This window comes from Orycteropus afer, unplaced genomic scaffold, assembly GCF_000298275.1.
Source record: "Orycteropus afer afer isolate SDZICR_OR568_19922 unplaced genomic scaffold, OryAfe1.0 scaffold00387, whole genome shotgun sequence".
NCBI classification, from domain to species: Eukaryota; Metazoa; Chordata; class Mammalia; order Tubulidentata; family Orycteropodidae; genus Orycteropus; species Orycteropus afer.
In genome coordinates this window covers 2,806,065-2,819,304 of record NW_006921974.1, presented here as the reverse complement: position 1 = coordinate 2,819,304, position 13,240 = coordinate 2,806,065, and the positions used below count along the sequence as shown (strand labels likewise).

The window sequence follows — 13,240 nt, the reverse complement described above, 5'->3', positions numbered from 1 at the left end:
GAAGGCTGGCAGTTCAAACCCACCAGCCACTCCTCGGAAGGAAGGTTGGGCAATCCTACTTCCGTAGTGATACTGCCTCGGAAACCCAAGGACGGGTCGCTATGAGTCGGGGCCGACTCCACGGCACATAACAACAACAACAAATATATATATATATAATTTCCACCATTTGTTTGTCAGTTCGTCGTACTGTGGTGGTTCGCATTCTGCTGTGAGGCTGGAAGCTATGCCACCAGTATTTTAAATATCAGCAGGGTCACCCATGGTGGGCAGGTTTCAGCAGAGCTTCCAGACTTAAGAAACACTAGGAAGAAAGGCCTGGAGATCTACTTTCAAATGTTAGCCAATGAAAACTCTATGGATCACAACAGAATATTGTCTGCACTAAGCAACGTTTCATTCTGTTGCACATGGGGTCACTATCAGTCAGAACCAACTCAATGGCAACTAGCAACACATATAACTTTAAATATGTAATTGTGATCTGGGGAACATTTCAAGTGTCCATACCTGCTCACCACCAGAAATGTGGGCGTGTGCACTGGTACTGATCCTGATAAAAAGTGGATGGGGGCAGCCAATCTACGCACACCCCCATGGCTGAGCCACCTCTCTTTAGAATCCAATAGGACCCTAAACCAAACCAAATTCACTGCCATTGAGTCGATTCTGACTCATAGAGACCCTGTAGAACAGAGTAGAACTGCCTCGTTGGGTTTCCAAGGCCGTAAATCTTTACAGAAGCAGATTACCCCATCTTTCTCCCATGGAGCAGCTGGCAGGTTCAAACCACTGACCTTTTAGTTCACAGCCAGACGCTTTAACCACTGCGCCATTGGGGCTCCTATCCCCTATGAAATGCCACTAAAAACCTCATGGACCATAGCTTTGGACAGGCCGGCCAGAGGCTGCCTGTCCTGTACATCCAGTGCTTTACTATGAAGAGAGAGCACTCCAAGGGCCTGGTGACTCCAGGCAGCCCTCTACTTTTGGAGGCCAGCAAAGAGAGGTGATTTTCTGGTTCTGACAGCTGAGGGAGAAGGATAGTGGCAGCTTCATGAAAATGGAAAACAATCTGTGTATACTCCCACACTCACTTATTAACCATGGGACTAAATCCATTTTGGTTAATGTTTTCTTCCTGTTGGCACTGCTTGAAAATACACATGCACATACAACATCCCCAAACACTGTGGGATGCACAGTGAAAAGATGCTTCTTGGCCCTAAAACCACATCAAATAAGTGGAGACTATCTGTTGTACCTCTTGCACCAAACTGAGAAAATTAAGAGAACCCAGAGATGATTTTCTCCACCCATCCAAATCCCCTTCTCTTACTCTCTTCTTCATTTTCTTTTCTCTCTCCCACTTCTTAATGTTCCACTTTGTATCTCACTACAAGGTGGATTTCTTTTCAATCATGTAGGCTGCTAACTGGTGCCAGAACAAAATGTCTTCGTGAAATTGAAACATGTTATTTAATGGAGTTATTACTGGAGACGTTACTTTAATGATGTTCCTAGTCAATGAAAATAGCCTTGTACTATCTAAGTTTGAGGGGTGCTGTATCTTATAATGATGTTGGCTAAGTTTATTGCAAGCTGGACGGTAAAGCTTTGCCCCATCTCTCTCCGCCTAGATCACCTGTTATGTAACTAGCCGCATGCAGCTCTCTGATTCTTGTGCCATTTCTTACCAACTCTGTCAAAGCCAAGGCTGCAGCAGTACCACAAAAGCACCCTGGCACTGATAGGTCGGGGATCACCATGGACACCAAGGGAAACCCAGGAATAACTGGGTATTTTTGCATCAGTCCTGGAGCTGGGCAGAATTTTCCTTTTGGCCTTCCCTCCTTCTTGCCTTTGAAGTTAATTTAATCAACAACTACAACAGCCTCCGGAATACGCCTAACCCTCCTGTTTCAGCCCCAGTTTGGACCTCAGGTGAGCCAGGTAGGTGAGGCGGCTGAGGACAGGAAAGCAAGACTCAAAGATAGAGAACCCTGGCGCTGTACACGCGCCCTGTGCTGCCCGGTGCAGGGTTGACCTGGCCTGCCCCGCCTCCGTCCTGCCCGCCGCGCCCCCGCCGTGGCGCTTTCCCACGCACATGGACACGCACCTGCGTCAGCTCTCCCAGAAGCGCTCCGCACTCTATCAGCATACGGGCCAGGGCACCACGCTGCTAGTTCGAGCCCCCGAAGCGGCGCGCTGCCTGCTGCCTCCCGGCTGCTTCTAGGGGCCTGCTGTAGGGGTGGGGTGGGAATGAGTAGGGGCCTGAGCGCTGCCACCTCCTACTCCGTGGGGTCTAGTTGGAGCAGGTCCCGCCACTTAGAAGTCTTCAGGCACCCATAAAACCTAGACTTGGTGCTTCCCAGATAGCCGCAGGTGAGTTACACGCCTTGCCGGCCAGCGTCCTTAGGAGCTGGCGCTGCCGGTAGGCCGGTAGGGGCTTGCCACGTGGGGGCTGCTCTGCACCCCAAACTCCCACCTGCACGCAGCCTTAACCCAGTCGGCAGACGAAGTTTCTTTTCCGAGGCCTGTGACTTCTGAGCGAGGTCCAAAAAGGGCTGGACTTGTTCCTTACACTGTTAGGAATGATTCACTCCCCTTTTTCCTCTGCCTCCAACTCCCGAAACCACGGCATCCGAAGTGCGAAATACCAGATGCTCTTTCATAGCCTCCTGGTAACCCTGCAGGGCTAATGAGTGTGAGCAGTCCTTTGTAGGGGAAGCCCTAAAGAGATGTTGTTGTTGTGAGATAGTTGAGGCTTTTATCAAGGGGAAGCTGGAGGGACACTCAAAGGCTTTGGAAAGGCAATGCAAATAAGTCACGATGTGCCCTTCTCCGTGGGGCAGACTGGGGTGGGAGGGGGAGGAAGAGGATGGAGGGGAGAAAAGAGTTGCCGAGGCAGAAAGAGAGTTTCAATGGCCAGGCTGCAAACATCGCCACCTCAGTCTGAACACTATTTTTGACCCGTCTAAACGGTTCTTGTTGAATCCTAAAGAAAACAATCAACTCCCTAAACAAGTGTGGGGCCACAAGCAGGAAAAAGGCAAACGTTTGCTTAACGCTGGGAGGTCTTTCCCAACCTTGAAATGAAAGTCCTATCAAAGCTTGTGTATATATAGTGGAGTCCCATTATAACATGGCTTACACTACGTGGATTCAGAGATAATGTAGATCAGACTGTCTGTAGAAAACCAGTAGAATTGGAGACAGCAGAAGTGGGCACAATGCCAGCTTCCAGGAAGCCCCAATAGGGCATCTTTCCCAATCCCAGTTTGTTAAAGGGTGTCCCTGCACTGGCATCTGAGATGCAGGGATTTGCAGTATTTTGACTGCTCCGGGGGTGTAGTGCCTAAGGTATTTGACTGCTAACCAGAAAGTTGGCAGTTCAAACCCACCAGCCCCTACTCAGAAGGAAGACAGGGCAATCTACTTCCGTAGAGATATACTGCCTCAGGTATACTGCCTTGGAAACCCAATGGGGGTTGCTATGAGTTGGAATCAACTTGATGGCAGTGGGTTTTGTTTTGTTTTGGTTTTTGGTTTTAGTGGGAGAATGAAAAATAAAGCAAATGAAGATGCAAGCTTTTTATTTAAAAAAAAAAAATAGTCTGAGAAATCAAGGGGTTTAAAGGGTCAAGATTTGTCCTGTGCCTGCATTCCTAAAACCAAAAAACCCAAACTTGCTGCTGTAGACTCAGTTGGACTCATGGCGACCCCGTGTGTTGCAGAGTACAACTGTGCTCTGTAGGGTTATTTCATGACCATGACATTTCAGAAGCAGATCTCCAGGTCTTTATTCTAAGGTGCCTCTGGGTGGATTTGAACCAACAACGTTTCCATCAGTAGTTGAGTGCTTAATCGATGGTGTCACCCACGGACTCCTTGTTGTTATTTTGTACTGTCGAGTCGATTCTCACTCATAGCCACCCTGAAGGACAGGGTTGAACTGCCCCATGAGTCAAAATTGACTGGGCAGCAGCGGATAGTAGTAGTGATAATCTTTCCAGGAGCCTGTCACCAGGTCTGTGGAGCCACTGGTGGGTTCAAACTGCTGAACTTTCGGTCAGCAGCCAGGCTATTAACCATTGCACCAGCACTACTCCTTAAGACCGAATCAAACCTACTACTGCCATCTTGTCGGTTCCATTAGGGATTCCTTAAACTGTGTAGTGGATTCTGATTGGTTCACAGTGGCCCTATAGGGCAGATTATAATAGTCCCATAGAGTTTCCAAAGCTGTAATTTTTATGGAAGCAGACTGTCACATCTTTCTCCTGAGAAGCAGCTGGTGAATTCGAACTGCCATCCTTTTGCTTAGCAGCTGAGCACTTAACCACTGTGCCACCAGAGCTTTTCAGAGACTCCTTACCCACCCACTGCCGTCGAGTGAGATTTGACTCATAGCAACCCCTCCTTGGGTTTCTGAGGTGGTATCACTACGGAAGTAGATTGCCCAACCTTCCTTCCAAGGAGTGCCTGGTGGGTTTGAACTGCCAGCCTTCTGGTTAGCAGTCAATTGCCTTAGACACTAGGCCACCAGAGCTCCTGTATGCCACCAGAGCTTAGGAGCCATGAAACACAGCCTGGTTAGGCCTAATCTGAAAGCTTTTTAAAATCAGGCTTTCCGTAACAATAAGCAAGCTGGGCTGGAGACCCTTCAGGACTCTTGGCCAGTCTGGTATCAGAGTGCCTGTTTCTCCTTCAGGAGCTGTGGTGGTATAGTGGTTAAGGAATTTGGCTGCTAATTAAAGGCCAGTGGCTCAAATGCACCAGCTGTCTGCTTCCTGCTTCTGTAAAGATTTACAGCCTTGGAAACCCAATGGGGGTCACTATGAATTGGAATTGATTCAATGGCAGTGAGTGAGTTTTCTCCTTCACTCTGCAATAGACAACACCATGCTTCTGGAATTTCACTGGGTCAGTAGACTGGAAATTTCACTGGATCAGTAGACTGGGGTCTTTGGAGCAGGGCAATGCATGGGACTTCCTCATCTTAGCCTTGGTTGGAGGGCCTAGAGGGAAGAAACATAACTAACCAAGGACTAGATTTATATTGCAGGTGTGGAATCCAGACTTGTGGCTACCTTTCCAGGTAGGCTTTGTGGTTTGTGGTCAGGTTGCCATTATTCATATGTGGGTCATCCACTTAGTGGATTTTCTGCACTCATGTTTTCCATCAAAGAACAACTTCTGGGGTCCCTACCCCAGTTAAAATTTTGGTGAGTGCTTAGGAAAGACTGATTTTAATATTAGCCAGAGAAGAAGCTAATTAAGAAGGCAAATCTGTGTCATCCCCCTCTCCCTAAAAGAACACACTCCAAATACCATGCAGTTTTGTGTTCTGATTACACACACTTTGTGATTATCTGATCAACTCCTTCCTTCCATTGTTATGAATAATCAGGAGTTGAGAGTCCACAGAAAATCCTTCCTGTGAGTCCTAAACTACACCAACAGCTCCCTCCACTGAACTCCCATAGCACCTGTGGTCAAAGCTCTGGAGTTAGACGGAGTTGGGTTCAAATTCTGCCTCTGGTTCAGTTTTCTTAGCTGCGATAACTGCGTTGTTATGTTGTAGGAGGATGTGTTTGTTCTTAGGAGATAATATGCGGAAGTATTTAAAGATGAAATGTAGTGGTGTCTGAAAGATGCAGCAGTCGGCTTTCATAAAGATTATAGCCTTGGAAACCCAATGGGGCACTTCTGCTCTGTCCTATAGGGTCACTATGAGTTGGAACTGACTCAACAACAACGGGTTTAGCCATGCAGAGAAGTGCTCTGGCTTCTTTGCCACTGACGGGGAAGTGGCACTCTAGGTCTGGAGTCAATGATCCACCTAAACAGCCTCCTGCCCTCATTTTATTTCCTCCGTTATTTGAGATCCTGAAGGTGTTCCTCATCTTTCCTTTTGGCCACTGGCATCGTGTGGGACAAGCAGAGGTCTGTAGCTAGGGCAGCTGGCCTCCAAGAACTCCCAAAGAAGAAAGAAAAAAAAACTTGGAAAATTCTAACAGTACATGAAAGTCCAAAATGATGGAAATGAAATCTCCTCTCTATCCTTCACACCCACACAATAAAAGATAATAATAAAAAATCCTAAAAGATCTTTTCACTACTTCTTGAGTCCCTTCCAGGAAACAAACAAAAGTGTTAGATGCATATATATCAGCATTTTTTAATTCTATTCATTTACAAAAAGCAAGTTATGCTCTAGCATTTGCTATATATATATATATATATATATATATAGGCCAGAGAAGAAGCTAATTAAGAAGGCAAATCTGTGTCATCCCCCTCTCCATAAAAGAACACACTCCAAATACATATACACACACACACACATACATACATACATATGCCATTGAGTTGATTCTGACTCATAGTGACCCCCACTGAGTTTCCAAGGCTTTAAATCTTTATAGAAGTAGATCGTCTTATCTTCCTCCCTCAGAACAGCTGGTGGAACAACACCTTTGGAAACTCAGTGGGGGTTGCGATGAGGCAGAATTGACTTGATGGCAGTGAGTTTAGCATACACACACACACACACACACACACATATATATTCATGTTTTGAGTGCACATTTACAGAGCATGTTTGTTTCGCATTCAATTTATACAAATTTTGTTTTGTGACATTAGTTGCAATCCCCTCAATGTAACAGTACTCTTCCCACTTCCTCCCTGGGTTCCCCATTCCCATTTGCCCAGGTTTCCTGCCCCTTCTTGCCTTCTAAACCTTGTTTTGGGGCAAATGCTGCCCTTTTGGTCTCGTATGATTGATTGTTCTGAAGGAGCAAGTTCCTCATGGTTGTTATTATTTAGTTTATGTTGTTGTTGTTATGTGCCATCGAGTCAGACCTGATTCATAGTGACCCCTCCTTGGGTTTCTGAGGCAGTATCACTATGAAAGTAGATTGCCCAACCTTCCTTCTGAGGAATGACTGGTGGGTTTGAACTGCCAGCCTTCTGGTTAGCAGTCAAGTGCCTTAGGCACTACACTACCAGAGATCCCAGTTTTCTTTATAGGCCTGTCTATTATTTGGCTGAAAGGTGATCTCCAGGAATGGGTTCAATTCCAGATTTGAAGAGTGTCTAAGGGCCATAGTCTTGGAATTTTCCCTAGTCTCTATCAGACCAGTAAGTCTAGTCTTCTTTTATGATTTTGAATTTTGTTCTACATTTTTCTTCCACTCTGTCCAGGATCTTCTATTGTGATCCTGACCAGAGCTCTCAGTAGTGGTAGCCAGGCACCGCTTAGTTCTTAGGGCCTCAGGCTAGTGGAGGCTATGGTTCATGTGGTCCATTAGTACTTTGGACTGGTTCCTTGAGTCTGATTTCTTCCCTCTTCTTTACTCTAGATGGGGAGAGACCAATAGTTGTATGCTAGATGACTCCTCACAAGCTTTCAAGATCCCAGTCACTACTCACCACAGTAGGATGTAGAACACTGTCTCTATGGACTGTGTTATGCCAATTGACCTAGATTTTTCCCAAGACTATGGTCGTCCTAAGTCCTCAAGCCCAGTGACTCATTCCCTCAAGGTGTCTGGTTATGGCCAAGAAGTTTGCACAGTTTTGCCCCCTGTGTGCTCTACTATATACATGGATATATTTGTGGCACATATAAATACACACGTAGAAATATAATCTGCCAAACCTATATGCTTGTGGATGTACTCTCATACACCATCCCACATCTGTTCAGCTTACATATATACCTGTGTATCCACTTATAAATTATTGTTTTGTTATGACTGTTATTGTAGGATTGTTTGTGTCATAGTACTTTCCATTGTTGCCTTTTAGTCTTGTGTACCTCCCAGTGTCTTCCTTTGCTTTGGTCATGTTGGGTTGACCTCTTCCTTATTGTATATTGCGTTTCCTTGCACCCAAGTTAAACATATCTACCCTCTAGTTAGTGAGTTTTCTTCCCTCCCTCTCCCATCCTGGTAACCATCAAAGAATGTTTCTTTCTGTGTGAAAATCTTTTCCTGAAATTTAATAATTATGGTCTCATATAATATTTTGTCCTTTTGTGATTGACTAATTGCACTCTGTATAATGTTCTCCAGGTTCACCCATGTTGTGAGATGTTTCTCATATTCATCGTTATTCTTTAACATTGCATGGTATTCCACTGTGTGTAGTTACCATAGTTTATTTATCCATCATCTGTTGATGGGCACTTAGGTTGTTTCCATCTCTTTGCTGTAATGAATTGTGCTGCAATGAACATGGACATGCAGCTCTTTTTTCTCTAGGATATATACCTAGTAGTGGGATTGTTAGATCAAATGATATTTCTATTTCCAGCTTTTTAAGGAAGCACCATACCATTTTCCACAATGGTTGTACCATTTTACAGTCTCACCAGCAGTATATGAGAGTCCCAATTTCCCCACACCTTCACCAGCATGTGTTGTTATCTGGGTTTTTGATCATCGCTATTATTACTAGGGTGAGATGATATCTCACTGTTGTTTTGATTTTCACATTTGTTTTTGTTCCATTTCATAATCTGTCTTGGCAGTCTCTCCTCCTAGCCCAAGGTGTCTCTTGTTCTTTGGTAGCTGCATACCAACAAGCTCTCAAGTGGTCCTTGGGAATGGGAATTTGAGAACTGTTGCACTGGCCTCTCTCTGATGCACACCCTAAAGTCTCTGTTCTGATTCCTCACAGCTTTAGATCTGGCATGTGCCAGGTGACAACAGCTGGTATTAGTAGCCAGGCCAACAATCAAAGTATTTTCTCTCTCAAGCCACAAAGAGAATAGGCCTGCTTAGAAAATGAAAATCGTTGCCATAAAGTTGATTCCAACTCTTGGTGACCTTATAGGACAGAATAGAATGGTCCCATAGGGTTTCCAAGGCTGTAATTTTTATGGAAGCAGACTGCCACATCTGCTTCCCGTGGAGCAGTTAGTGAGTTTGAACCACGAACCTTTCTGTTAGCAGCCAACCCCTTAACTACTGTGCCACCAGGGCCGCTTAGAGAGGGTCCCAATGAGTGGTACTAATGATGAGAAATTCAGATATGGTGGTAGGTCCAGTGCAGGGGCTATATGATTTGGGGTGGGGTGGGGGAAAGGTACAGATTCCCAAGCCACCTCCTTTATGCCATCTATTTCACTACTGAATTCAACTGCCCTGGTGGTGCAGCAGTTAAGTACTCAGCTGCTAACCGAAAGGTTAGCAGTTTGTACCCATAAACTATGGCCCATGGAAGAAAGATGCAGCAGTCTGCTTCCACAAAGATTTCCAGCCTTGAAAACCCTGTGGGGCAGTTCTACTCTGTCCTAGAGGGTCACTATGAGTTGAAATCGACTCTAAGGCAAGTTTTTTTTTTTGGGGGGGGTGGTAAGTGAATTACCAGCAGCTTCAAGATGACTTACTTTGATCTTTCAGTGCTTCACCCATATAAGGGTTGGTTCATCATAGCCAGATTTCATCCAGATATGGGATAAATCCCTTTGAAAACCCACAAGAAGAATATCAAACCCTCCGGTGTCTGAAGTGGAAGCAGAGGCCATGAACACACATACCAAATATGTTCTGAAAGAGTGCTAAGGCTCCAACCTAAAAGCTCTGCACATTGCCGAGGCCAGGCAGGGCACCATTGGCTGATGACCACTTTTCTAAGGGTGTGTGGGAGGGTGGTGCAAACGGTGAATGCATTTGGCTGCTAACCAAAATGTTGGGGGTTCAAGTCCACTCCGAGGTGCCTCAGAAGAAAGGCCTGGTGATCTATTTCTGAAAAATCAGCCCCTGAAAACTCTTTGGAGCACAGTTCTACTCTGACACACATAGAGTTCCCATGAGTTGGAGCTGACTCAATGATAACTGGTACAGGGCGGGAGGAGGGCAGACAGACTAATTCAGAAACTCACACCTGAATTCCAAAGCAACCAAGGCAATGAAATAGCAACTATATATCCTAGGGTAGGGAGACTTCTGCCAAAGCTGAATCCTCTTGCACGTTCTTTTTGACCTTTTGCGCAAGATGGGGAAGAGGAATTCACTCCTAAGTGCCACTCTCTGTGCGCCTCCCTTGTTTCCAACTCTGGAACAACCAGAGAAAGCCAAATAGGTTCCTCAAACCAATCACACGGAATGTCCCACTAGTTAGCCCACCTCCAGCTTCCCTATGCCAACAGCTGTATTAGATAGCAAGCTCTGAATGAATAAACAGCCTCTGTCCTCATTTGGGTGGTCTTTATTTCCACAATATCATACCACATAGCTGGCTGGCTACCTGCTCCATTGCCCAGGGCTGTCCACATGTCTACACTTGCACATTTGAGAAGTTTCATAGTTAGGTCCCCTCCACCCAGCGCCAGCCTTTTGGCCACTTGGTGTAGTGAGGAGAACATGGATATTGAAGGCAGAAGCTCTAGTAGTTATTAGTTATGTGACCTTGAGCATGTTGCTTACGCTCCTGAGCCTCAGTGCCCACATCTCAGTGCAGAGGAAGGAAATAATGACTTTTTTTTTTCACAGAGTTGTTGCTACATCACAAGGGAGATAGTTTTGACCTGGAGCGATATTTAAATGCTTGAATCTCTGACCCCTGGAGCAATGATAATGATCCTGGCCAAGTGCCCTGCTGAGGAGTGAGAAAACATAATGAGCCGAGAAGCTTTCATGTGGGAACCGTGGGTCAGATTCTGGCCTCATCTCATATCCCAGCCTCACGTCCCACATCACGGCACTCACCTGGCTTTTCCTGCCCATCTGGCCTACTGAAGAGGAAAGGTGAGGCTTCTGGGATGGGTGTGCAAATGAATGAACGAATGGATAGATCCAAGGGTCTTTGTTTTTTTCTGACTTAGCCACACATTGCGGCATTAGGAAAGCCACGGTAAGCTTGCTGAGTCTCAGCTTTCCTATCTGTAAAATAGTAACAGTACCCTCACCCTCGGGAGCTCTGGTAGCTTAGTGCCTAAGGCACTTGACTGCTAACCAGAAGGCTGGTGTTTCAAACCCACCAGCCACTCCTGGGAAGGAAGATGGGGCAATCTACTTCTGTAGTGATACTGCCTCAGAAACCCAAGGAGGGGTTGCTATGAGTCGGGTCTGACTCGACGGCACATAACAACAACAACAGCCCTCACCCTTCCTGGCTGACAGGATCATTATGAAGATCTGGTAAAAATAATATGTTTAATTTTCTATGTGTTATACAGTTGCAAGTAGTGCTGGTGGCAAAGTGGTTAACACATTTAGCTGCTAACCAAAAGGTCAGTGATTTGAACTCACCATGTGCTCTATGGGAGAAAGATTTACAGTCTCAGGAAGTTCTACTCTGAACTATGGGGTTGCTACCGGTCAGAATCGACTCCATGGCAGTGGGTGTGGTTTGGGCTTTGCTTCTGTGAAGATTGACAGCCTGGGAAACCCTGTGGGCAGTTCCACTCTGTCCTCTAGGGGCTCTGTCGGTCAGAATCGACTCCATGGCAGTGGAGGTTTTTTGTTTGTTATTAGGGGACATACATTTATAGTGGAAATCTTGGCTGAAAGGCCAAATAAGGGGGATGATGGCTCTTTATGTCTCATAGTCAGGCTTCAAAGTCCACAGTCCACCCCAAAGGCCTTACCCACCCAGTGCCACCGAGTTGATTCTGACTTATAGTGACCCTACAAGGCAGAGTAGAACTGCCCCAATAGTCAAGACTGTAAACCTTTACAGAAGCAGACTGCCTCATCTTTCTCCCAGAGGGAGCAGCTGGTGGGTTTGGTCTAGCCCCTTGCAAAGGCCTCTCCTGCATGTCAAGAAGTCCTTACTATTATTCTCTCAGTAAGCTCAGACGTGAAAAAATCTCTCACCTCTTTGCAGCACTTAACAGTTTACAACCCTTCCTCATACTTTTGCTCTTCACAAGAGCAGACAAGGGAGGCAGCAAAGTGGAATAGTTGAGAGCAGAGGTTCTAAAAAGTCTAGCTGGCGGTAGCATTATCACCTTCGGGCTTCCTGGCTGCAAGGTTTTAGGCATGTCACATAATCTCTGTAACCCAGTTTCCCCATTTGTAAACTAAGGATGAAAATAAAATAGTACTTGCTTCACAGTCTGGTTGTTAGGTAGCACCTCAACTCTGGCGACTGCTGGCTGTGTGGCCTTAGGCAAGTCACATAATCTCTATAACTCAGTTTCCTCATTTGCAAACTAAGGAGGAAAATAGTAGCTACTTCACAGTAATGTCAGGGAAGATTATGTGTAAAACCCTTAGAACAATGCCTGGCACTTAGTAAGTGCTTGGTAAATGTTTGTTTTGTTATTCTTGGGCAGGGCAGGGTGTGGTATCCCCATTTTAGTCAATTGTAGAACTGAAACCAGAACTGGGACCTTTATTCTAAGAAAAGTCATTGTATAAAAAAGTGGGAAGGTAGAATAAAAAAGAGAGATCAGAATTGGGAAAGTCTTGTTAAAGGAACAGTATCAGACCCACAATTCCCAACCAGGCCATGCTATGTCTGCCCAGTGTAAAGAATTCAGCTCAATTTGTGGAGGACTTTTCCCCTTGAAACCCAAGACAGTAGGAAATGATATGTGTTTTTATGTTAATATATCTACTATGTTCAAAGAAATAAAATAGCCTTTTCTTTCCTAAATACTAAATTGTCCTACCCAGTGGGATAGTAAAAAGAGGATCCAGAAAAAATTATATCATTTAGTTAATAGTATTGTCCTGTTGCTAATTTCTTCCTTTTGACAAATGCTTATGACTGTGTCTATGAAAAATGTTAACATTAGGCGAAGCTGGGTGAAAGATATATGGGAACACTCCGTATTATCTTTGCATCTTTCCTGTAAATATAAAGTTGTTCCAAAATAAAACATTTATTTAAGAGAGAGAAAGAGAATCTGCTTTGGGATTAGATCTAGACTCTGGCTCCACCACTTTCTGTGTGGCCTTGGGTGTACCATTTATCTTCTCTGGGCCTTAATTTCCTATCTGTTAGAATTGAGAAAATAATAGCACATGCCTCATGTGTACTGAACTCACATATTGTGAAGGTTAAGCAAGACAATGTAAGTAACACATAGCAGCATCTAGCACACCAACCAACCAGTTGCCATTGAGTAGACTCTGCGTGTCAGAACAGAACTATGCTCCACAAGGTTTTCAATGACCGATTTTTTTTTTTTTATTAGGATTTGGGTGAAGATTTACAGAGTAAATTCACTTTTCATACAGCAGTTCACATATACTTTGTCTCATGTCATTGACCA

The 13,240-nt window shown here is 45.1% G+C and overlaps 1 protein-coding gene across 1 annotated transcript in view; it reads left to right on the top strand.

Moving 5' to 3' along the window:
- Positions 1-2,594: 2,594 nt before the first annotated feature.
- The window catches only part of LOC103207697 (forkhead box protein R1-like), a 13,522-nt gene continuing 2,876 nt past the window's right edge, over positions 2,595-13,240 (top strand). The window contains exon 1 of the mRNA XM_042782605.1: positions 2,595-2,684. Within this exon, the coding sequence (XP_042638539.1) occupies positions 2,595-2,684 (90 nt within the window). The remainder of the gene's footprint in view (positions 2,685-13,240) is intronic.